General features: G+C 36.9%; 1 protein-coding gene across 12 annotated transcripts in view; it reads left to right on the forward strand.

Annotated features, from left to right (window-relative positions):
- FLVCR1 (FLVCR choline and heme transporter 1) overlaps positions 1-26,091 on the forward strand; it is a 38,110-nt gene that overhangs the window by 5,966 nt on the left and 6,053 nt on the right. For 7 of the 12 annotated variants that reach the window (XR_009563145.1, XR_009563147.1, XM_060294892.1 and 4 more), the window contains 7 exons: positions 114-258; positions 6,764-6,904; positions 20,502-20,569; positions 21,264-21,367; positions 23,150-23,260; positions 23,851-23,956; positions 24,178-24,289. Coding sequence is in view for 7 of the 12 variants with exons in the window: in XM_060294892.1 (XP_060150875.1) it covers positions 114-258; positions 6,764-6,904; positions 20,502-20,569; positions 21,264-21,367; positions 23,150-23,260; positions 23,851-23,956; positions 24,178-24,289 (787 nt within the window). In the remaining 5 variants the exon portion in view is untranslated. Of the gene's footprint in view, positions 1-113; positions 259-788; positions 916-6,763; positions 6,905-9,484; positions 9,629-10,160; positions 10,286-20,501; positions 20,570-21,263; positions 21,368-23,149; positions 23,261-23,850; positions 23,957-24,177; positions 24,290-26,091 lie in introns of those variants that run through there. The other 5 variants (XR_009563150.1, XR_009563148.1, XR_009563149.1 and 2 more) reach the window with 5 other exon arrangements.

The raw sequence follows: 26,091 nt of genomic DNA on the forward strand, positions 1-26,091 counted from the left end.
ATGGTGCTTTAGAGCTTACGAAAGGACCTTGCAATAGTGGTTGTCTTTATGTTGATTACTTTTTTTTCTCTTATAATAAGAAGAAAGAATTAACAGGACTGTTTATTTTACAGCTTGGAACTGCAGTTGGCTTTTTGCTGCCACCAGTTTTGGTGCCGAACACACAGAATAACACACAACTGCTGGCTTGTAATATCAGTACCATGTTTTATGGAACTTCAGCTGTCTCCACACTTTTATTTATTTTAACGGTAATTGGTAAGTGAATTATTTTCCCTAAAGCTTATATAGATAAGTGCATGACAAACATATGAAAATAAAAATAACCAACCCTGAAAATTTGTACTGGTAATATCTCAAGTGCTATTTGCTTGTTTCATTCTTGCTGTTCACTTTCTTGTTTAGGTAATGAATGCTACCGCCTAAGGCTATGTTATGGTCCGCTACATCCGTTTTAATATTGTAAAGGGTTTGAAGACTAATTCATCTCATTTGTCTCCCTACTAACTTTTCTTTCCTGATAACTGTTGGTTTCAAACATATTACCTGCCTCCTCTTTGCCTATCCGTCTATGTGTCTGCATCTTACACTAACCTCGCCAGGAACAAGTTCTTGTCGTGCTTTGAAATGATGCGAATAGGCTACAACCTTCCTTTAAATGATAAATCCTTCTAGGGATCCCCAATTTAACAGTTAACTGGATCTGAAAATGTTGACCAGTGAATGATCCTGGGCAGCAGCAAGCTGTTCAGCAGAATTTCAAACTGTGGCAACTATCTGCTTGTTAGGCCACTCCAGCAAAGCACTGCTGCCACCACTCGTCCCCGAGTCCTCTCGTCCGGGCCTGTCTCTTGAAGCAGTCAGTCAAAATCAGCTGCAAGCAGCCATCATCAGTTTGGAAGAAGGTTTGGGAAGGTCTGCTTTTTAAAGTTTATTTTTAATGGGAAACAATTTTGATTTCAGGGAAAAGAATAGGTGAGGCTTATTTAAGTAATAGAGCTGCTAACATAACTATAATATTGCCTTGTGGGCACTCAGTATATCTTAAATTGATTTGAAGAAGAAAGGAACTTTAAAGTTGAAAGGCCATCTTTCAATCATTAAAATTTATAATTAAATTTCATTATAGCTGGAGTTTTAAATTTTATATGTTAATTTTTACCATGGTTATAACAGTAATGAAAAATGCAATTTTTTTTTTATGATCACCAGATATAAAATCCTCAGTTTTCAAAGAAAATGTATGTTAAAGACTATGGAGTGTTTTGATAGAGAGGCCTTTATTTTTTTAAATTTTACTTATTTAATTATTTTATTTTATTTTTGGCTGATTTGTGTCTTCATTGCTGCACGCGGGCTTTCTCTAGTTGTGGCGAGCGGGGGCTACTCTTCGTTGCGGTACGCAGGCTTCTCATTGTGGTGGCTTCTCTTGTTGTGGAGCACAGGCTCTAGGCGTGCAGGCTTCAGTAGTTGTGGCACGTGGGCTCACTAGTTGTGGCTCGTGGACTCTAGAGCACAGGCTCAGTAGTTGTGGTGCACGGGCTTAGTTGCTCGGTGGCATGTGGGATCTTCCCGGACCAGGGCTCGAACTGGTGTCCCCTGCATTGGCAGGTGGATTCTTAACCACTGCACCACCACAGATGCCTTTAGAGATGAACTGCTGGACCCAGGGATAGGAAACTCAGCCCACATATTTTTAATTTTCCTTAAGATAATGAACAAAATATTCTCATGGTAGCATTTAAAATATTCTGACATGTCCAATCTACCTATGATTGGTTTTTATGTTTCTGTTAGGGAGTGGCATATTTGCTGTGTGCTGACTACTGAAAAAGGATAAATTATCCCTTGTACTATTTTGTCAGTTTAACAAGGTTTTAAAAGAAATCTATATTTTTAAAAAACAAATTCCTATATCTACTTTTCTGGTAGCCATATTTGATGTGCTAGATGAAGTATGAGATATAGTTTATATACATTTTGCATAAATGGATCTTCCATTAGCAATAGGGATTATTAAAATATAAAATTCTCGGGCTTCCCTGGTGGCGCAGTGGTTGAGAGTCTGCCTGCCGATGCAGGGGACACGGGTTCGTGCCCTGGTCCGGAAAGATCCCACATGCCGTGGAGCAGCTGGGCCCGTGAGCCATGGCTGCTGAGCCTGCGTGTCCGGAGCCTGTGCTCCGCAGCGGGAGAGGCCACAACAGTGAGAGGCCCGCTTACTGCAAAAAAAAAAAAAAAAAAAAAGAAATATATATATATATAATTCTCTTTCCTTTGATTGCTATGTATCTTTGCATAAATTCTGGTTTTCCTTTTTTTATCGTCTTCAATTGCTTGTCTCTTTGGAAGAAGTGAGAGTAATAGACTATATATAAGATATCTATAGATACAAAATTATATATAAGAAAAAAAAATTATATATAAGACACATGTATTTAAACATATATATATATATGAGATGCTACAAATATAAGATTTTTATTTGTCAAAGGAGTGGGACAAAAAACATAGGTATGACCATTGGCGTATCACCCTGTATTATTTAAGAAATAAAAGAGAGCTATTCATGTACATAATTATTTACGTACTCATGGCTTATGAGTAGACAGTGGAAATGGAAATGGGGGGTGAATGGAATGGAAATAGAATAGGAAAAAAAAAAGCTCATTGTCAAGTTTTGCTTGGTGACCTATAAACTTAATCTTATGATACTAAGCATAGTATAAAAGCAAGATAATATACAGTTGTGATATGAAAGTCTAGGTTGAAAATTGTGACGTTTAAATTAAAAATTTACCTGTTTTCCTTATACCTAAATATTTGCTATTAAGGAAAATATGGATTATTTTAAAATCCTAACTTTCTTATAGTTCCTTAATTACTAAGAGACAATGCTACTTCCTTCTAAATTCTACCCATACATATTTTGGAAGCCCAATCAAATCTTATAAAATAATTTAGTTTTGTGCTGATGCTTTTCAGCAATGTGACATATACCAAACTGGTATTCAGAAGTCTTCCTAAAATACTAACTTGAGGAGGGTTCATGTCATGTAATCCTATTACCCTCCCTAAGTGTAATCCATCTAACATTTCTAGGAATTAAGCCCAACCTTCCACTGAATTTCACGCTAATACCCCATTCTTATTGGGAGAATACTATTACAGTCTCTAACATTTGATTGATATGTACCAAACATGTTTAAAAGCACAACTGCATGCTATATTTCATTTAATCCTCAAAGCCCTATAAGGGCGGTACTATTATTATCATTCCCATTTTATAAATGAGGAAACTGGGCACAGAATTTAAGTAAATTTAACTTACCCATGGTCACAGTTAGTATATAAATGCTAAAGATGAAATTTGAGCCTGGGCAATCTAACTCCATTAATAAAATGTTACATATATAAATATATCATTTTAATTTTTACTTAGTCTGATTATTTGTTTCAATTCCTCTTGTATAAGTGGTAATGCCGTTGTATTTGAAAGCTGTTCTTTTTATGCAGAGCAGTAAACTATATCACTTAAGTATGTCAGTTAAAATCCTTATCCTGATTCACTAAAATGAGTGGATGACAGAAACCAAAAGTAATGGCAGTCAAAATATTTAATATTAAGGTATTTAAATACATGAGTATAAAACATGCATGTATAATTTTATTTTTGATTCTTATATTCAGGATATTTATATATTGGCTCCTATTATAAATTGTTAATAGAAGTACGTTTTACTTAGTGTATAAGAATTTCAAGCCCTGAGAAAAGTCTCTGATTTTATTTTTAAATATTTATTTATTTATTTATGTTTGGCTGCACTGCACAGCATGTGGAATCTTAGTTCCCTGACCAGGGATCCAACCTGTACCCCCTGCGGTGGAAGCCAAGTCCTAACCACTGGACTGCCAGGGAATTCCCTGAAAAGTCTGTGATTTTTAAAAATAAATATTCCTCAAAAAGACAATGTATTTTGTGTAGTACTCAATAATTACAAAATTCTTTTACACATATCATGTAGTCCTCATACCAGCTTGTTGTTATTATCTCCATTTTATGAATGAGAAAGCAATAGCTGAGAAGCAGGAATTGATTTCTTCGAGTCATATAGTGAGATGAGGCAGAGCCAGGATTCAAACCTGTGTTTGTCTTATAATAAATTAATATGTGTAATGTCCGCTTGAATCACAAAAGCACAAATAATGAAATCAAAAGATAATATTATAACCTGATTTCAAAAAATAGAAGTGGTCCTAAACACAATAGATTTGTTATTTATTCATCATGGGAGAAAAAGTTTGAATGTGGTGCCCAAAATCCTTTGGCTACTTTCCATTCCTATTGCTAAGGGTGGAGAATAACTTTTACTAATTAATTATTTTATTAGTTAATTATTTTATTTGCACAACTTTTTGGTGGGGAGAAGAGAAGTTAGAAGTCTATTTTTCGGTTTCAAAGGAGAAAGAAAAAGCCATATTTCATCCTTTGAAAGGAGCAGTGAGGCGTAAACAGGGTCATAGACCAATGGTTTTTTTGTTCCTCTTTTTTTTTTTTTTCTTTATAGACTTAAGCCTGACTTTACTATATTGTGTAGCTGGTAGATAAAATCTTGATTTTGTCCAAGAAAGCAGTTAACTTCCTGAAACTAAGACATAACACTTATATTCAGAAAACAAGTCTAATGGAATTAAAGACTACCAGAACTTGTTTTTATTTTGCATTTGAGTTCAGATCTGAGCCATTTAGACTTATTTTATTGTAGTAAATAAAAATCTAAGTAAGAGACTTAGGACTCATTCAATACCCATGACTACGTTGTAAGCATAGTTTTTACATTCTGAAACTTTGTTTTACAACATGTGAGTTCTGTTTTACCAATATTAATAAAGAGAGATATCTCCTATCTTAACTAGGATGCAAAGAGACTTTCAGGGGAGGACAACAGGCGTCCTCAACAGTGCAAGGAGCAGATAGGGTGAAAGGAAGGGGAGGGATTGCAACCACTTAAAACGTTTTATGTCTACCAGTCCTCCAATATAAGGATATTAAAAAGTAAATATGAGTTATGTCTCCGCTTCAATTAGTTGTAAGACCTATAAAAATAGAAGTCTAGTTGTTGTTTTATTTATATCATAATTAATCCATGTTTTGGTGAGCAAAGAGCTGTAATTTTTTATTTTTAGCAGCAAACAGGAGAATTAAGAGAATTACAATATTGTGTGCAAGTTTTAAGAATCATTTCTTGCTTTTGCAGTGATTTTCAAACCTGGCTGAGCGTTGAGTTTTGTGTAATACAGTTCTAAGGTTCTGTTCTGGAGGTTCTGATTCACTGAGCCTTCTCTAGAATCCCCAAATCTGTATTTTTAAAAAATTTCTACATGATTACAGTTGACAGTCAGGTCCATCAGATCTAGACCACTTTCAAACTACAAAGCAGGCTGCTTTGTTGGAAGAAAGAAATAGCCACTATTTAAAAAGAGAGAGAGAGAAAGAGAAGGAGGAAATTCTAATATTTTAGAAAATATTACTTTCTTCTGAATCCATTTACCTTCTTTTTGGCTTTTGAATTTACCCTACTTTATTGATTCTAAAGTGTACATGTTTTTCATGGCGTCTCTGAAATTGAGGTGCCTTTAGTAATCAGTCAATGGCGTCTAAGATGAATAAGTTCTAGAGATATGCTGTATAACATTATGCCTATAGTTAACAATACTTATTGTACACTTAAAAGTTTGTTAAGAGGGTAGATTTCAAGTTAAATGTTCTTATCACAATAAAAAAAATCAATGGCATGTAACACTGGTGTCAATTCAGGTATGGTTATGTGAAAACCTTCTGTTGATGCCTGCCAAGATCATTAAGTGCCAGCCTCAGACCATTTTAGATTCAGTGAAATACAGCATTTTTCCTGTATGTATTTGAGTTTAAAATTTTGAGTCAGTACTAAAACTGGATTTTAATTTTTGATGTACCACTCTTAGCAGGTCAGCTCTTCTATCAGAAAGTCTTGACTCCTGGCTAGCCATACCCTACAGAAATCTCTGCCTAGCCATCTATGGCAGGAAATTAGTAGATCCTTCCCTGCCCAGCAAAAGGGCAGTCTCTAAATATCTGGCTGAGAAGGCTGTGCGATCTTTCTCTAACTACATAGTAATGGGCAGTGCTAGAACTTACAGTATCAGAAACTATGTATCACACTTTTATGTCTCCCAGCTCTACCCCTAGATTTTCCATATGCAGCTGAAGTGAGTCAGCAAGCAGGACCTAGCTCTGCTCCCATGAATCCACATGGACCTTTTCAGTTCTAGAGGGGTAATTGCATCAGATGATAAACTTTCTATCAAATTTCAGAAGAAAATAGGTACTAACTCAAGACAGTCCTCTAAAAGCTCAATTTACTGGCTTGCTCATATCTGATATTACCTCTAATTACGCATTGAACCAAATTTAGAAATAGAATTGTTGAATACTTAATATAATAAAAATTAATCTTGCTTAACTAAAAACAGAATAATCACTGGGCAAAGTTGTGACATAGTATTGATGGTTTTACAGTTCAGTTCTGTGAATTGGCCAAATCTCTGAGTTTTAGTCCATCTCAGAGGGTTGAGATGATAATATCAAACTATTCTTCACTTAGAAATTAGTGAAAATGAAAAGCCTTACTATAAAAGACTTTTACTACCTTTTTAAACTTAATTTAGTCTGCTCACTAAAGAAGACTTGTATATTGAATTATCTTTTCATGTATGTTTCCAGCATTCAAAGAAAAACCTCAGTATCCACCAAGCCAGGCTCAAGCAGTTCTCCAAGACAGTCCCCCTGGAGAGTATTCCTATGGGAAATCAATAAGGAACCTATTTAAAAATATTCCTTTTGTCCTTCTATTGATCACTTATGGTAAGTGGTTTTATTTTTGTTGATGTCTGTGTAAACCTTTGAGCATTACAGATTATTTTCTTATAATCTAGTGGTTTGAGCTAGATTATTATTATTGTTATATAATATTATTAATATATAATAATATATTAATAATATTAATAATAGTATATCATTAATGTATATTATATTATATTATTATTATTTTCTTATAATCTAGTGGTTTGAGCTTTAATTAATGAGATAATGAGATAGGTTTATTAACTCTATAATAATAGCATAGTCGTAAACTTAAATTTTTAACCAAAAGCAAAAACTTCAGAATGGATTTCCTTACATGTTTTTAGAACAAAAAAAATTGGTGGGTATTAGAGAAGCACTCGTGTTTTTTTTGCGGTACGCGGGCCTTTCACTGTTGTGGCCTCTCCTGCTGCAAAGCACAGGCTCCGGACGCGCAGGCTCATCGGCCATGGCTCACAGGCCCAGCCGCTCCGCGGCATATGGGATCTTCCCGGACCGGGGCACGAGCCCGTGTCCCCTGCATCGGCAGGTGGACTCCCAACCACCGCCACCAGGGAAGCCTGAAGCACTCGTTTTTCAAAATATTTTATTTAATTAAAAAAAGTTTTTTTATACAGCAGTTCTTATTAGTCATCCATTTTATACATATTACTGTATATATGTCAATCCCAATCTCTCAATTCATCACACCACCACCCTCCCCCGCCACTTCCCCCCTTGGTGTACATACGTTTGTTCTCTACATCTGTGTCTCTATTTCTGCCCTGAAACCAGTTCATCTGTACCATTTTTCTAGGTTCCACATATATGCGTTAATATACGATATTTGTTTTTCTCTTTCTGACTTACTTCACTCTGTATGACAGTCTCTAGATCCATCCACGTCTCTACAAATGACCCAATTGCATTCCTTTTAATGGCTGAGTAATATTCCATTGTATATGTGTACTACATCTTCTTTATCCATTCGTCTGTCTATGGGCATTTAGGTTGCTTCCATGACCTGGCTATTGTAAATAGTGCTGCAGTGAACATTGGGGTGCATGTGTCTTTTTGAATTATGCTTTTCTCTGGGTATATGGCCAGTACTGGAATTGCTGGATCATATGGTAATTCTGTTTTTAGTCTTTTAAGGAACGTCCATACTGTTCTCCATAGTGGCTGTATCAATTTACATTCCCACCAGCAATGCAAGAGGGTTCCCTTTTCTCCACACCCTCTCCAGCATTTGTTTGTAGATTTTCTGATGATGCCCATTCTAACCAGTATGAGGTAATACCTTATTGTAGTTTTGATTTGCATTTCTCTAATAATTAGTGAAGTTGAGCAGCTTTTCATGTGCTTCTTGGCCATCTGTATGTCTTCTTTGGAGAAATGTCTATTTCGGTCTTCTGCCTATTTTTTGATTGGGTTTTTTTTTTTTTAATATTGAGCTGCATGAGCTGTTTATATATTTTGGAGATTAATCCTTTCTCCATTGATTCATTTGCAAATATTTCCTCCCATTCTGAGAGTTGTCTTTTTGTCTTTTTTATAGTTTCGTTTTTGCTGTGCAAAAGCTTTTAAGTTTCATTAGGTTCCATTTGTTTATTTTTATTTCCATTACTCTAGGAGGTGGATCAAAAAGCTCTTGCTGTGATTTATGTCAAAGAGTTTTCTTCCTGTGTTTTCCTCTAAGAGTTTTATAGTGTCCAGCCTTACATTTAGGTCTCTAATCCATATTGAATTTATTTTTGTGTATGGTGTTAGGGAGTGTTCTATTTCATTCTTTTACATGTAGCTGTCCAGTTCTCCCAGCACCACTTATTGAAGAGACTGTCTTTTCTCCATTTTATATCCTTGCCTCCTTTGTCATGGATTAGTTGACCATAGGTGCGTGGGTTTACCTCTGGGATTTCTATCCTGTTCCATTGATCTATGTTTCTGTTTTTGTGCCAGTACCATATTGTCTTGATTACTGTAGCTTTGTAGTATAGTCTGAAGTTGGGGAGTCTGATTCCTCCATCTCCGTTTTTTCCCTCAAGACTGCTTTGGCTATTTGGGGTCGTTTGTGTCTCTATACACATTTTAAGATTTTTGTTCTAGTTCTGTAAAAAATATCACTGGTAATTTGATAAGGACTGCATTGAATCTGTAGATTACTTTGGGTAGTATAGTCATTTTCACAATATTGATTCTTCCAATCCAAGAACGTGGTATATCTCTCCATCTGTTTGTGTCATCTTTGACTTCTTTCATCAGTGTCTTATAGTTTTCTGAATATAGCTCTTTTACCTTCTTAGGTACGTTTATTCCTAGGTATTTTATACTTTTTGTTGCAGTGGTGAATGCGATTGTTCTCTTAATTTCTTTTTCTGATCTTTTGTTGTTAGTGTGTAGGACTGCAAGAGATTTCTGTGCATCAGTTTTGTATCCTGCAACTTTACCAAATTCATTGATTAGCTCTAGTAGTTTTCTGGTGGCATCTTTAGGATTCTCTATGTATAGTATCATGTCATCTGCAAACAGTGACAGTTTTACTTCTTCTTTTCCAATTTGTATTCCTTTTATTTCTTTTTCTTCTCTGATTGCCATGGCTAGGACTTCCAAAACTATGTTGAATAATCGTGGCGAGAGTGGACATCCTTGTCTTCTTCCTGATCTTAGAGGAAATGCTTTCAGTTTTACACCATTGAAAATGATGTTTGCTGTGGGTTTGTCCTATATGGCGTTTATTATGTTGAGGTAGGTTCCCTCTATTCGCACTTTCTGGAGAGTTTTTATCATAAATGGGTGTTGAATTTTGTCAAAAGCTTTTTCTGCATCTATTGAGATGATCATATGGTTTTTATTCTTCAATTTGTTAATATAGTGTATCACATTGATTGCTTTGCATATAGTGAAGAATCCTTGCATCCCTGGGATAAATCCCACTTGATCATGTTGTATGAGTCTTTTAATGTGTTGTTGGATTCTGTTTGCTAGTATTTTGTTGAGGATTTTTGCATGTATATTCATTAGTGATATTGGTGTGTAATTTTCTTTTTTTGTAGTATCATTGTCTGATTTTGGTATCAGGGTGATGGTGGCCTCATAGAATGAGTTTGGGAGTGTTCCTTTCTCTGCAATTTTTTGGAAGAATTTGAGAAGGATAAGTGTTAGCTCTTCTCTAAATGTTTGACAGAATTCACCTGTGAAGTCATCTGGTCCTGGACTTTTGTTTGTTGGAAGATTTTTAATCACAGTTTCAATGTTTTGTTTTGTTTTGTTTTTGCAGTACGTGGGCTTCTCACTGTCGTGGCCTCTCCTGTTGCGGGGCACAGGCTCCGGACACGCAGGCTCAGCGGCCATGGCTCACGGGCCTAGCCACTCTGTGGCATGTGGGATCTTCCCGGACCAGGGCATGAACCCGTGTCCCCTGCATCGGCAGGTAGACTCTCAACCACTGCGCCACCAGGGAAGCACCACAGTTTCAATTTTATTACTTGTGATTGGTCTGTTCATATTTTGTATTTCTTCCTGGTTCAGTCTTGGAAGGTTATACCTTTCTAAGAATTTGTCCATTTCTTCCAGGTTGTCCATTTTATTGGCATAGAGTTGCTTGTAGTAGTCTCTTAGGCTGCTTTGTATTTCTGCAGTGTCCGTTGTAACTTCTCCTTTTTCATGTCTAATTTTATTGATTGAGTCCTCTCCCTCTTTTTCTTGATGAGTCTGGCTAAAAGTTTATCAATTTTGTTTATCTTCTCAATGAACCATATTTTAATTTTATTGATCTTTGCTATTGTTTTCTTTGTTTCTATTTCATTTATTTCTGCTCTGATCTTTATGATTTCTTTCCTTCTACTAACTTTGGGTTTTGTTTGTTCTTCTTTCTCTAGTTCCTTTAGGTGTAAGGTTAAATTGTTTATTTGAGATTTTTCTTGCTTCTTGAGGTAGGCTTATATTGCTATAAACTTCCCTCTTAGAACTGCTTTTGCTGCATCCCATAGGTTTTGAGTCATTGTGTTTTTATTGTCATTTGTTTGTAGGTATTTTCTTATTTCCTCTTTGATTTCTTCAGTGATCTCTTGGTTATTAAGTAGTGTATTAGTTAGCCTCCATGTGTTTGTATTTTTTATGTTTTTTCCCCTGTAATTGGTTTCTAATCTCATAGCATTGTGGTCAGAAAAGATGCTTGATATGATTTCTATTTTCTTAAATTTACTGAGGCTTGATTTGTGACCCAAGATGTGATCTATCCTGGAGAATGTTCTGTGTGCACTTGAGAAGGAAGTGTAATTTGCAGTTTTTGGATGGAATGTCCTATAAATATCAATTAAATCTATCTGGTCTATTGTGTAATTTAAAGCTTGTGTTTCCTTATTAATTTTCTGTCTGGATGATGTGTCCATTGGTGTAAGTGAGGTGTTATTAAAGTCCCACACTTTTATTGTGTTACTCTCGATTTCCTCTTTTATAGCTGTTAGCATTTGCCTTATGTATTGAGGTGCTCCTCTTTGGGTGCATATATATTTATAATTGTAATGTCTTCTTCTTGGATTTGTCCCTTGATCATCATGTAGTGTCCTTCCTTGTCTCTTTTTTTCTTTTTTTTTTAGCGGTACGTGGGCCTGTCACTGTTGTGGCCTCTCCCATTGTGGAGCCAGGCTCCAGACACACAGGCTCAGCAGCCATGGCTCATGGGCCCAGCCGCTGCGCGGCATGTGGGACCTTCCCGCACCGGGGCACGAACCTGTGTCCCCTGCATCGGCAGGCAGACTCTCAACCACTGCGCCACCAGGGAAGCCCCTTCCTTGTCTCTTGTAACATTCTTTATTTTAAAGTCTATTTTATCTGATATGAGTATTGCTACTCCAGCTTTCTTTTGATTTCCATTTGCTTGGAATATCTTTTTCCATTCCCTCACTTTCAGTCTGTATGTGTCCCTAGGTCTGAAGTGGGTCTCTTGTAGATAGCATATATATGGGTCTTATTTTTGTATCCATTCAGTGAGCCTGTGCCTTTTGGTTGGAGCACTTAATCCATTCACGTTTAAGGTAATTATCGATATGTTTGTTCCTATTACCATTTTCTTAATTGTTTTATGTTTGTTTTTGTAGGTCCTTTTTGTCTTTTGTGTTTTCCACTTAAAGAAGTTCCTTTAGCATTTGTTGTAGAGCTGGTTTGGTGGTGCTGAATTCTCTGAGCCTTTCCTTGTCTGTAAAGCTTTTGATTCCTCCGTCGAATCTGAATGAGATCCTTGCTGAGTAGAGTAATCTTGGTTGTACGTTCTTTCCTTTCATCACTTTAAATATATCGTGCCACTCCGTTCTGGCTTGTAGAGTTTCTGCTGAGAAATCAATTGTTAACCTTATGGGGGTTCTCTTGTATATTATTTGTCGTTTTTCCCTTGTTGCTTTTAATAATTTTTCTTTGTCTTTAATTTTTGTCAGTTTGATTACTATGTGTCTCGGCATGTTTCTCTTTGGGTTTATCCTGCCTGGGACTCTCTGTGCTTCCTGGACTTGGGTGGCTATTTCCGTTCCCATGTTAGGGAAGTTTTCAACTATAATCTCTTCAAATATTTTCTCAGGTCCTTTCTTTCTCTCTTCTCCTTCTGGGACCCCTATAATGAGAATGTTGGTGCGTTTAATGTTGTCCCACAGGTCTCTTAGGCTGTCTTCATTTGTTTTCATTTTTTTTTTCTTTATTCTGTTCCGCGGCAGTGAATTCCACCATTCTGTCTTCCAGTTCACTTATCTGTTCTTCTGCCTCAATTATTCTGCTATTGATTCCTTCTAGTGTATTTTTCTTTTCAATTATTGTATTGTCATCTCTGTTTGTTCTTTAATTCTTCTAGGTGTTTGTTCTTTAACTCTTCTAGGTCCTTGTTAAACATTTCTTGCATCTTCTTGATCTCCATTCTTTTTCCGAGGTCCTGGATCATCTTCACTACCATTATTCTGAATTCTTTTTCTGGAAGGTTGCCTACCTTCAGTTCATTTAATTGTTTTTCTGGGGTTTTATCTTGTTCCTTCATCTGGTACAAAGTACTCTGCCTTTTCATTTTGTCTATCTTTCTGTGAATGTGGTTTTCATTCCAGAGGCTGCAGGATTGTAGTTCTTGTTTCTGCTGTCTGCCAGCGCTGTCTTCTTTTGTGAGTTCTCCCAGGGTACTTTAGGTCCTTTATAAATTATAGTTGTGACCACCATAAGCATATGCAAAGTGTCATCAATAATTCCTTTCTTTGACCCCGTGCAAACTGTCATCTATTTTGACTACTGTATCAACGTCTCATCCTTCTAGGTCTTTCAGCATAGCAGACAGATATTCCTCCTAACACTGTAGCTTTGACTGCAGGCACCAACACATTGTGTTCCCTTCAGAGTTTTGTGACACAGTATTCTTTTGTCCTTATATTAACACTGTTTATTAACCAATACCCCCTATTTCTGTCTTACTTGCCTTCAGAAGTCACTCACTGCTATTCTTTTCTTTATATTTTTGGGGGGCAGTGCACACAAGAGTACATAATTGTTTTATAAGTTGTAACAAGTTATGCTGTGACCTAAACTCTTACCCTTTTACTGGGATTACTTCCCCCCACCCCTTTTCTTAGTGGAAATTATTAAACACAAAAGTAGAACATTTAATTTAATGAATTCCTAAGTACCCATCATCACCCAGCTTCAACAATTACCAACAGTTCACCAATCTTGCTTTTATTTCCTCTGCATTTTTCCTGGAATATTTTACCTTTTTAATTTTTTTTTTTTTGGCTTTGGCCACGCTGCAGCTTGTGGTATCTTAGTTCCCTAACCAGGGATCGAACCTGGGCCCTTGGCAGTGAAAGCGCAGAGTCCTAACCACTGGACAGCCAGGGAATTCCCTGGAATATTTTAAAGCAAATACCAGATGTTATATCATCTCATAATTAAGTACTTCAGTTCCTTTTCTTAATTTTGGTTACCTCCACTGCTTAGCTTAAACCTAAAATTCATAACTAGGAAGCAGAGAAAATATAGTGGCTCACTATTATCTAGTAGAGCAAATTCATTTCTTTAGCCTATCATTTAAGGTGGCTTCTTTCCTTCTTTTATACCTCATTGTTTCCCAATACAAAATTCTCTTTTAGCCAAATTTATCACCAACCCTGTGTCACATACACAGACACAAACATGCCTTCACATGCACATACACTGTTAATTCTCATCTCTGTAATACATTTTGTGCCATTATTTCTTCTACCTGAAATGTGTCCTTTTTTTCCTTAAGCAGTCCTATAAGAGCTAGCTTAACGTTTACCTCACTTATTGTTCATTGTATTATTCATTCATTTATTCACTTATCCTACCAATAAGTATCAAGTATCTACTAAATATATAACAGTGCCCTAGATGCTGTGTGGATTAGAAAGAAGAATGATACATGATTTCCACCCTGAGATAATTATAATTCAATTGAGGAGATTATGTAAACCTCTGAAAAGTAAACAATAGTGTAAAAGTTATTTATCAGAAAGATAACAACATAAGAGAAGTTGTATGGCAAGTGCATGCTAAAGGCCTTCAGAATACATAATTGGGACAAGATACAAGAAAGGAAGGGGTGTGGGTGGCAGGGAGGGCATCACAGCAAAGATGGTGGTTGAGGCTGGCCTTGAAGGACAGGTTAGATTTGGATAGACAAGGGGGAAGAGGGTAATGGCATGAGCAAGGGCCTTAGATGGCACCGTCTCTGACTATTCTGATTTCTGTGGAGCTTTTATGTGTTTTATAGCACATTATTTAGCACCTGGTTATGCATAACTAATTAGGTAAAAATTTGTTTAGTTGTTTGAAATTTGTAAAAGACTTCCATATATATTATTTCAGCTAAATTTTTGAGATAGAAAGATTATTATACTTGTTTTAAAAATAAAGACTCTGAGTTCTCATTTATTTTTTAAAAAATATATTTAAATATTTGTTTATTTGGCTGTGCCAGGTCTTTTTTTTTTTTGGCTGCATTGGGTCTTCATTGCTCAGTGCAGGCTTCTCATTGCAGTGGCTTCTCTTGTTGCGGAGCATGGGCTCTAGGCGTGCAGGCTTCAGTAGTTGCAGCACGCAGGCTCAGCTGTTGTGGTGCACAAGCTTAGTTGCTCCATTGCATGTGGGATCTTCCCAGACCAGGGACTGAACCCATGTCCCCTGCATTGGCAGGCGGACTCTTAACCACTGTGACGCCAAGGAAGTCCCTGTGCCAGGTTTTAGTTGTGGCACATGGGATCTTTGTTGCCGCATACGGGATTTTCATTGTAGCATGAGGGATCTTTAGTTGTGGCATGCGGGAATCTTTTAGTTGCGGCATGTGGGCTCTTAGTTGTGGCATGCGGGATCTGGTTCCCTGACCAAGGATCGAACCAGGGCCCCCTACATTGGGAGCATGGAGTCTTAACCACCGGACCACTAGGGAAGTCCCCTGAGTTCTCATTTCTTAATTCTAAATTTTATTTGTGTAAGATTTAAAAGGTACAAAGGACATACAACGAAAAGTCAGTCTTCTCCCATCTCTATCCCCAGGTCATCCACTCCCTGGAAGGAATCACTGTTACCACCTGCAACTTATTTTTTATCATCTGCAGTTTATTTGTGAGGCTAGTATAACCTTGATATCAAAATCAGACAGGGACAGTGTAAGAGAAAAATTATAGGCCAGTTTTACCTATGAACCTAGATGTAAAAATCCAAAATAAAATATTAGAAAACCTAACCCAGCTATTTATAAAAATGACAGTGCATCCTGACGAAGTTTGGTTTATCTCAGGAGTGAGAAATGATTTAGTACTAGAAATGTATGCATATAATTGACCACAGTAAGAGATCAAAGAGGAAAATTTACCCAATGGCTGAGGAAAAAGCATTTGATAGAATACAATACCCATTGGTTAAAGACTCTTAACCAATTGTGAGAAAAATGAACTTTCTGAACCTGATAAAGTTTATCTACAAAAACCCTATAGCAAACATCATTCCAAAGGCAGAACCTTAGGAACATTACCCTTAAAAATCAATAAGAAGGGCTTCCCTGGTGGCGCAGTGGTTGAGAGTCCACCAGCCGGTGCAGGGGACACGGGTTCGTGCCCCGGTCCGGGAAGATCCCACATGCCGCGGAGCAGCTGAGCCCGTGAGCCATGGCCGCTGAGCCTGCGCGTCTGGAGCCTGTGCTCCGTAACGGGAGAGGCCACAACAGTGAGAGCCCTGCGTACCGCAAAAAACAAACAAAAAAAAATCAGTAAGAAGTAGCCCTTAAAACAAGGATGCCTATTGTCACCACCTCTATTCAACATCCAACTGAAAGTCCTGGCTGGCCCACTAATACAGGAAAAATGAAAAGTATATGAATTGGAAAGAAAAAAGATGCTATTATTCGCAGATAATATGATTATGTATACCAGAGGTCAGCAAACTGTCTTAGGAGCCAAATCTGGCCATTGCCGGTTTTTATAAAGTTGTGTTCGCTTACATATTGTTTATGGCTGCTTTTGAACTACAAGAGCAGCAGAGTAGCCACATCAGAGACCATATAGCCTGCAAAGCTAAAATATTTACTGTCTGGTCTTTTACAGAAAATGTTTTTGCTAACCCCATGGTCTACAAAATAATTCAAGAGAACCTACAGACTGTATTAGAACTAATAAGGATGGGTTCAGAAAGATTATGAGATACCTAACAATGTGAAAATATCAATTGCATTCTTATAAAAAGATACATTTTATAATAGCAACCAAAAGTATAAGATGTGTAGGAATAAATCTACCAAAAAGAACTTAATGTAAATCAGCTATACTTAAATGTTAAAAAATAACTTTATAAATTATAAAACATTGAAAGACATAAGAGAAGACCTCAGTTAAGTGGAGGGATATACCATGTTTTTGGAAGACTCAAGATTGTAATAATGTCAGTTAACCTTACAGGACCACTGTATTAACAAATGTCAATTATGGATTTGGACTGATGGAAAGGCCAGACACAGACACAGTCTTCAGAAACTGAACAGAGTTTACTTGTTGAAGGAATTAGAAAGAGGGAGTTGGGAAACCCTGTGGAGAGTTCAATAATATTCCCCAGGACAGTTGGAGAAGTTTCTTGACTTACTCGTCACCGAAGGGGTGCATAGTTAGGGATCATAATGTCTGAATGAGTGAGAGTCATATCACACCTTTTGGAATTGTACCTGTCCCCCTCCATGCCTAGTATTATATACAAAAGATTGGAGCAGACTTGTACATGGGATAGTCTGGATAGGCACTACACTCCTAGGACAGGTTTTCAGGATATTTTAGTGTCCAAAACTCAGGAACCAAATAAACCAAGAAACTTTTTTTTTTTTTTTTGAGTTAGGGCTATTTGGAGAAAGCATGATCCCTCACTGTTCCCATCTGTAGCTACTTGCTATCTGAAACTCAGACAAATACCATACTCTAGATTCAGCTAACAGTATTCTTTGCTATTGTAATTCTTTCTCCAGATTCTGGCTATCCTCACTGAGGTCTGGAATAGATTTGAGATCACCGTAGGGTACAGTGCAGTAGAGTACACTCAAGCCTCAGCACAGGCCTCCTTTATTTTCCTTGGCCTCCTCAGGCTAACCTCGCTGGGTCCCTGTGCATTCCTGAGCTCAGTGGGAAGAGAGTAACAAAGGCTAGTTACCCAGGGGTTTTTGATAACATCTTTAGACCTAGGCCTCATCTTGCAATCTCCAACTTAAACAGGGTTTGTAATAAAACTTGGCTAATTCTGAAATTACTATGAGATAAGTAAGGGCCAAGAACAACAATGGTAATTTTGATAAAGAACAAGGTAAGGAACTAATTCTCAGATATCAAGATTTATAGAGCAGTGGTAATCAAGATGTCATGTATTAGTAAGGGATAGGCAATTAGATCACTGGAACAGAATAGAGAGCCCAGGGACCTAGCCCTGTGTATCAGTTGGCATAGGCTAGGTTGTATTATAGCAATGAAACCCCACCAAAAAAAATCTTAGTGGCCAAACACATCAAAAGTTTATTTCTTGCCAATGCTACCTGTTCACTGTGAGTAGGCAGCAAATTACTCAGGGATCCAGGCACATGTCTCCATGATTACTCAGGTAGGAAATGAGAAGTATCACTTTTACTCACCTTTAAAGTCATATGGCCATGCCACTAAGTGCCTGTATAGAGAAAAACTAGAATATTTGCAGACGGCTGTGATGACTAGAACATTATGCATATATGAAAACTTGATATTTGTAGAAGAGAATCTACATAGTAAATTGTCCTGGGACAATCAATTAGCCATAGAGGAAAAATAAGGTGAAATTAGAAAATGAATTGTGGATTAAAGATCAAAGGGTAAAAATCAGAGCTTTACTTTTCTTTTTTTTGGCCACGCAGCACAGCATGCAGGATCTTAGTTCCCTGACCAGGGCAGGGATTGAACCCGCGCCTCCTGCAGTGGAAGCATGGAGTCTTAACCACTGGACCTCCAGAGAAGTTCCCAGAACTTTAATGTTTTAGAAGCAATAAAAGGAAGGGAAGGGAACCATCTTTAGTATTCTTTTTTTTTTTTTTTAACATCTTTAGTATTCTTAAAAGAATTTCCTAATGCAAAAAACATAAACCCTAAATAAAAAGATTGATAAATATATACATTAAACTAATGATATTTTCTAAAAGGACATGACATAGGCTATGAGAAAATGTCTGCAATGCATATAACCAACAAAGGCTTCGTACTCACAATATAAAAGTGACCCCTATTAATCACTAAGAAAAGAGCAAGCAGTCTGGGGAAATCAGAAGGCGGCATTTATATGTTTGTGTGTGTGTATATTGCTCATGTATGATGCTCAACCTTACTAGTAATTGAGGAAATCCGAATCAAAACCAAAGTAAGATACAATATCCCACACATTCAAATTGGCAAAAAAAAAATTTTTTTTAATCTGATGCAAACAAATTTGGCAAGGATATAGAGTAAAGGAACTCTGTTGGTAGTACAGTAAGTCCCCTACATATGAACCTTCAAGTTGTGAGCTTTCAAAGATGCAAACGTGCATTCCGTCAATGTCAGGTGTGAGTGAAGTTGCAGCTTATCCCCCGTCTCCTATTGCTGACGATCCTTCAGGTCTACCATCTCCCACCTCCTCTCCCTCCTCCAGTCAGTAACTCTTCTTCCCTGTCACTTGATGCCAGCCCCTGTATGGCAGCTGTTGTACTGTACTACTGTACTTTTCAAGGTACTGTACTGTAAGATTAAAAATGTTTTCTTTATTTTTTGTTTGTTTTTTATGTATTATTTGTGTGAAAAGTATTATAAACCCATTACAGTACAGTACTATATAGCTGATTGTGTTACTTGGGTACCTAGGCTAACTTTGTTGGACTCACGAACAAATTGGACTTACAAACCCACTCTCGGAACGGAACTCGTTCATATGTAGGGGACTTACTATATAAACTGGCACACCCATTTGGAAGAGTAGTTTGGCTATATCTAGAAAGTAGAAGTTTTACTCCTAGGTACATACTTAGAGAAACCCTTATACATAAGAACAAAAACATAGTATTTATTGCAACATTGTTTTAAATAGCAAAAAACTGGAAAAAGCCTTAACATGTCTATTGACTTAGGACAAGAGATAATTAAATGGAAGTATATTCACACAATGTACTATTATACACCAGAGAAAACTGATGAGCTAGAACTAAAAGTATCAACATGGTTAAATCTCAAAACCATGATATTGAGTGATATGAGCAAATTGCAGATGGATACTAATACCATATTATTTATATAAAATTTAAATACATGCAGAATAATTCTAACTGTTGTGTATTGATACACATATGTTATAATATCTACGATGATAAACACCAAGATCAGGATGGGGATTACCTCTGAGGAAGAATAGGATTAAGGAAGGTCTAAAAAAATGAATCTACAGCAAAGATGGCAAAATGTTAATGTTTAGCAAGAGGGTGATGAGTAAGGGTATTTGTTAAATTAGTCTCTGTACTATTTTGTATGCTTGAAATATTTAATAATAGAAAAACAATAAACTTAAATTTCAGCTAGGTTAAAAGACTTAGACCTAAAGTTTTACAACATATGTGAAGAAACTCCATGATTCAAACCTAGTCATATGATCCTGATAACCAGCTGTTTTTATTTTTCCTTTTTAAGTATTCTTTAATTAACATTGTCTTACTAATTGCCTTATAAGTCTTCGATGCAGGGGTGAGATCTCTGAAAGAGGGATTCTGTCTTAATGCTTTAACATTCATTAGCTTGTGTAGGCGCTCAGGAAGCAATCCGTTGCTAGATTGCTGTATACAATGTTATGCATGGGACTGTGATTTCTGGTCCATATTGTCTGAACCTAAATAATAGTAAATGATGTAACGACAGAATTTTACAATCACAATCTCTAGTAAGTTTAGGTGTTACGTTGATCAGTCCACATCCTGAAAGGGGATAGCAAGAGGTCTTAATTTTTTCTGTCAACTGTCTAAGAAGACATTATATTTTCACAGCTGTCACAGAGTGTTGCATATTACTTTATGAACTAGTACATGGTACATTGATAGTTTTCTCTTTATTTATTGTAGGTATCATGACTGGAGCATTTTATTCAGTCTCAACATTATTAAATCAAATTATACTGACATACTATAAGGTAAGCTTCTGCCTATATTGTGTTGCATGCCTGGCCAAGAATTTTTCTTTAGCAATATAATTCCTGTTAGCATGATCATAAGGCTAAAGATTTATGGCCTTGTTGCTGTAAAAGATTTATATTTGTTTTCACTGAGAATACATTTGATCCAGTTTATAAAACAACATGGAAAGCAGAAGTCATTATTGCTTTGACAATACCTCAGTCTTTTAAAAAATTTTTTTTAAAGAGATAGTGTGACTGGTTATATGAAAAAGAACAAACTTTAAAAGAAACCAACACAAATATAAAGATGTAAATATCAAGCTCTGATCTCTCTTTGCTTTTGAAAGGAGAATGCAATTGTAGTATGTAAAAGCTATCAGCTTAACTTCCTTTTCAGACATCTGTAAATTACTTAAGAATTCTAACAAAAATTACTGTACTTTCTAACCATGGAAGATCAAGAAAAATTCCCTTTTTGATTTCTCCCATATATCAGGGTTTTTTTTTCTGTTTTAATGTAGAATGTCCTTTAACATGTGCTTTACCTTCCTCTACCCCATTCACCTTAACACATGTACTGAATTCTTCATGTTATATTGTATGCTTAATTTTATCTGCTATTTCCATTGACTTTGAGAAGGTATTGGAATGTGAAGGATCTGTTTGAATTAGAAGTATCTGATCAACTTCTTTTGAAAAACATTTTAAGGGAGAAGAAGTGAATGCTGGAAGGATTGGGCTAACGCTAGTGTTAGCTGGAATGGTGGGCTCTATTCTTTGTGGTTTATGGCTGGATTATACCAAAACATACAAGTAAGTGAAAGTAGGCAAATATGGTGTACAACCTAAGGTATTTTGGTTTTGAAGGAACCTTTACTTTTTATTTTAAGAAATTTACAAACTGTTATTATTACTAAAAGACTTGGATTCTAGACACTCTTAGGTTCCCTTAACTTTTGAATACAGTAGTCTCTGTATTATCTTATCGGTCTTGTTTATTTCAACTTTGAGAACTTGGATACCTTATGAACTCTCCTCCCCTCTAATAATACTCACATATACCTCTTCAGAACGGATCATTTCTATTCTAAAAAGGGCCCTTTCTGAGAAACATTTGACTTCTGACAGAGACTTTATATTGCTCTTTTCTCATGTTATGAACTTAAAAACAAACAAATAAAAAGTTGTTCTTTCCTATCAAAAGGCTTTTTGGTAAAAATTGTTTGGCTAAAATGCCCCCAAACTGTAGTTCCACTTAACTATTATACTGTAATACATAATATGAAGATGCTATATTAATTGTACATCTATATGGAGCCAGAAAAATGCTAATACAAAAGAAAAAGTGAGTAATACCAACTAGGAGACTGAGAAAGGGGTTTCAGAGGCAGCATCTTTTGCACTGGGCCTTAAAAGAATAGCTATATTTCAAAAAAAAGAAGAAGAATAGCTACATTTCTTAACAGACAGAAACTTCCCATCTGTTTGGGAGAAATGAATGAATGGAACTATGAATGAATGAAGTAATGGAACTATGTCCTCTGCGCCTTTCAAGGCCTAAGATATATTTGATACCATTATCTAAACCCTTTCAACGTACTGCTGATCTTGAAATTCTCCAATATAGTTCTCGTGTAATTTAAGACAGCACTTACTATGGCTTCATTATTATGTAATGGTAGCTTAGAGTAAAACCCATTAAATTTGTAGATGAAGGGAGCATATGTAAAGGATTTATATTTATTAATAGTCTTTGGTCCATTTTATAATTAGGAAACTGGATTGGCATAGAAATGTTCTTTGTTGCCCTGGCTTTCTTCTCAGGATAACTGCCACTCATTCACCAAGTTCCTGGTTTTTTTTTTTGTTTTGGTTTGGTTATTTCTGCGGTACGTGGGCCTCTCACTGTTGTGGCCTCTCCCGCTGCGGAGCACAGGCCCCGGACGCGCAGACCCAGCGGCCACGGCCCACGGGCCCAGCCGCTCCGCAGGACGCGGGATCCTCCCGGACCGGGGCACAAAACCCGCGTCCCCTGCATCGGCAGGCGGACTCTCAACCACTGCGCCACCAGGGAAGCCCAATGGGAAGTAATATTTGATCCCTGTCCTTAGGATCAGGTGTTCCTGATAAGGTGTTCACATATGTAACGTTAAATAATAATATAACAGACTAAAATAGATGTCAAGTGCCAATTATGTAGATAGAAAATGATTAGGGAGTTTGGAAGAAAGGAGAATCTTGTAAGCTGCAGTGGTTAGGAAAAGCATTTTGGAAGAGGCGGAATTTGATCTGTATCTTGAAATAACGGATAGGGAACTATCCCATTTGGTGGCACAAAAATGATTTTATCCTTATGAGTTTTCCTTCTTGTCTGAGCATTGGATATGATGTGAGTTTTGTTGTCTGTTGCTGTTGAAACTTAAATTTAATCTTTCAAGTCCATGCCTTGGTGGAAACATTTTCCATAGATAAGAAGGGGTTAATCTTGAAATCTGAAGAATTTATTACCGTATGGACAGAGCATAGCTAGACATGATTTTTATATGCCTAAGAAAATCGGACAAAATACTAACAATTTTGTTGTTTTTGTTTTAGACATACTACTTTGACAGTTTACATTTTGTCTTTTGTTGGAATGGTTATATTTACTTTCACACTAAACCTTGGACACATTATCATCGTGTTTGTCACTGGAGGGTTGCTTGGGTAAGCATCACATGTATTTAGGAGGAATGATAGCATGCTGTTATAATTCTGAAGTACCACTACAGTGGTTTTTAACTTTTTTAAGTTCATCCAAAAGTTCTTTAATATTTTATTTTTTTATTTTTATTTGTTTAACGTCTTTATTGGAGTATAATTGCTCAAAAGTTCTTTAATATTTTAAACTTTAAAAATCTGTCTTGTGCACGCCAATGTGTAGTTCTTTACAACTATAAAAAATTAGCTTAAAATTATTTTTTTTGCTATACTGTAGGTGAAAAATGGATAAGCCTTACTTCATCCAAGTAACTTTACTTGGCTAGAAAGACAACTGACTTAGAAAACTAGGGGTAAATTTTTCTCAGGAAAAAAAATGAGAAACTGTTTTGCTTCCTAGTTCATGGTTTTGCTTCTCAGTTCTCATGTCCTTGGGTTAATTGGTGAATCATCATAGTGCCTTCCTTTCACATACCAACCTCAAAACATTCACTTACTTGATAATTAGAATAGGTCTGAGAAGTTAAGCAATTGCATCAATATGTGATATTGTCCTTTTAATGATTCTTTCTGTGATTTTGGATTTATTTTCTTAGTTTCTTCATGACTGGTTACCTCCCCTTGGGTTTTGAATTTGCTGTTGAAATCACTTACCCTGAGTCTGAAGGTACTTCATCTGGTCTTCTTAATGCTGCTGCACAGGTAAACCTCTGATTTCTCTTAAATCTGAGACCATTAGTTTACCAAATAGTCTAGTGGATAATGAGTTTGACCATAGTTTTTGTTTTAAAAATTCCACCTTTCAATGCATGTTTCTAGAAGCCAAATCATATGAATAAAATAGTTAAGAAAAGTTCTGGGGAAAACATTATATTTGTTTTAAAGAAGCAAACAATAAAAATATTTCTCTTACTTTATTTTAGATATTTGGAATTTTATTCACATTGGCGCAAGGAAAGCTCACATCAGACTATAGTCCTACGGGAGGGAACATCTTCCTCTGTGTTTGGATGTTTGTAGGCATCATTTTAACAGGTAAATTAGGGAATTTGCCTGCCAAAGTACTCGTGTCATGTTGTCTTTATATTTAATTTTCATTTATATTGCTTCTCAAGGCTTGACAGAACTCAAGAAAAAAATGAGATAAAAAGCAGGATATTATTGTTTCCCTTCAAGGAGATGAATCTATGAATTCATTTTTCGGGTTTCAAATTCAATGCAATTACTATGCATAGAAAATAAAACCATTGTAACAAGTGTCAGTAAAGGCCTGGAATGGACAGACCTGGCCTCAAGTTGTGATTCTGCTGCTCACTAGCTGTGTGACTTTGAAAAGTTACTCAACCTCTCACATCCTCCCTTTCTCATTTATATAATAGGGTATTAAAAGCCTGCTTTATGATGGTTATACAATTTTTTGAATATAATTTTAAAAACACTGTATTGTATACATTAAAGGGGTAAATGTTATGATATGTGAATTGTATCTCAAAAAAATGTATATAGATGTAATATAAATATGGTAAAAATAGCAAAAAGAAAGGGGGAAATGCAACTATACTATTGCAAGATTTCTACATCTTTCTTGAAGTAATTCTATATAAAGTCTAAGAAGATTGTGATAAATTAAAGATGCACAGTGTACTCCCTAGAGCAACGAATAAAAAATAAACAATAACAAAAAAAGGCTGCCTTAGGGGGTTGCTGTGAGGATTAACTGAGATGGTTGATGAAGAGCTCCTAGTATAGTGTCTGGCACCTAGGACATGCCTGATCATGTATCACATAGGCTGCTTTTTTTTTTTTTTTTTTTTTTTGGTGTACGAGGGCCTCTCACTGCTGTGGCCTCTCCCGTTGCGGAGCACAGGCTCCGCGCAGGCTCAGCGGCCACGCCTCACGGGCATAGCCGCTCCGCGGCATGTGGGATCCTCCCAGACGGGGGCACGAAGCCGTGTCCCCTGCGTCGGCAGGCGGACTCTCAACCACAGCGCCACCAGGGAAGCCCTGCTTTTTTTTTTCTTAAGATTTTTTTTTTTTTTTGGCTGCGTCGGGTCTTAGTTGTGTGGCATGTGGGATCCTCCGCTGTGGCGTGCAGGCTCTTTGTTGCAGCACACTGGCTTCTCTCTAGTTGTGGCCCGTGGCTTGTGTGCTCAGTAGTTGCGGCACATGGACCTAGTTGCCCTGTGGCATGTGGGATCTTAGTTCCCTGACCAGGGATCAAACTCATGTCCCCTGCATTAGAAGGCAGATTCTCAACCACTGGACTTCCAGGGAAGTCCCCTTAAGATTTTTTTGATGTGGAGCATTTTTAAAGTCTTTATGGAATTTTTGCTTCTGTTTTATGTTTTGTTTTTTTGGCTGCGAGGCATGTGGGATCTTAGCTCCCCAACCAGGGATCGAACCCACACCCCTTGCATTGGAAGGCGAAGTCTTAACCACTGGATCGCCAGGGAAGTCCCAGGCTGTTATAATGTGGTAACCATGGGACGAAGTCAAATGGTGGTGGTGGAAATAGCGTGTGGAATTATTTGCCAGTTCTTCTTAGGTTTAGTCAGAATAGACATGGGCAGGAAAGAGAATAGAGTGCCCGATCTCCAGAAAAAGAGCATGTAAAAGAACTTTTATCCATAGTTTGTCCAGGCACACGGGTGTAAGGATGAATTTCGGAGCAAGATTTATAGGGAATTCCCTTGCAGTCCAGTGGTTAGGACTCTGAGCTTTCACTGCCGGGGCCCGGGTTCGATCTCTGGTTAGGGAGCACAGATCCCACAAGCTGTGGGGCGTGGCCAAAAAAAAAAAAGCAAGATTTATATCCAGTAGTGCTTCCAGGCCCATGT

The sequence above is a fragment of the Globicephala melas genome, chromosome 1, assembly GCF_963455315.2.
Source record: "Globicephala melas chromosome 1, mGloMel1.2, whole genome shotgun sequence".
NCBI lineage: Eukaryota > Metazoa > Chordata > Mammalia > Artiodactyla > Delphinidae > Globicephala > Globicephala melas.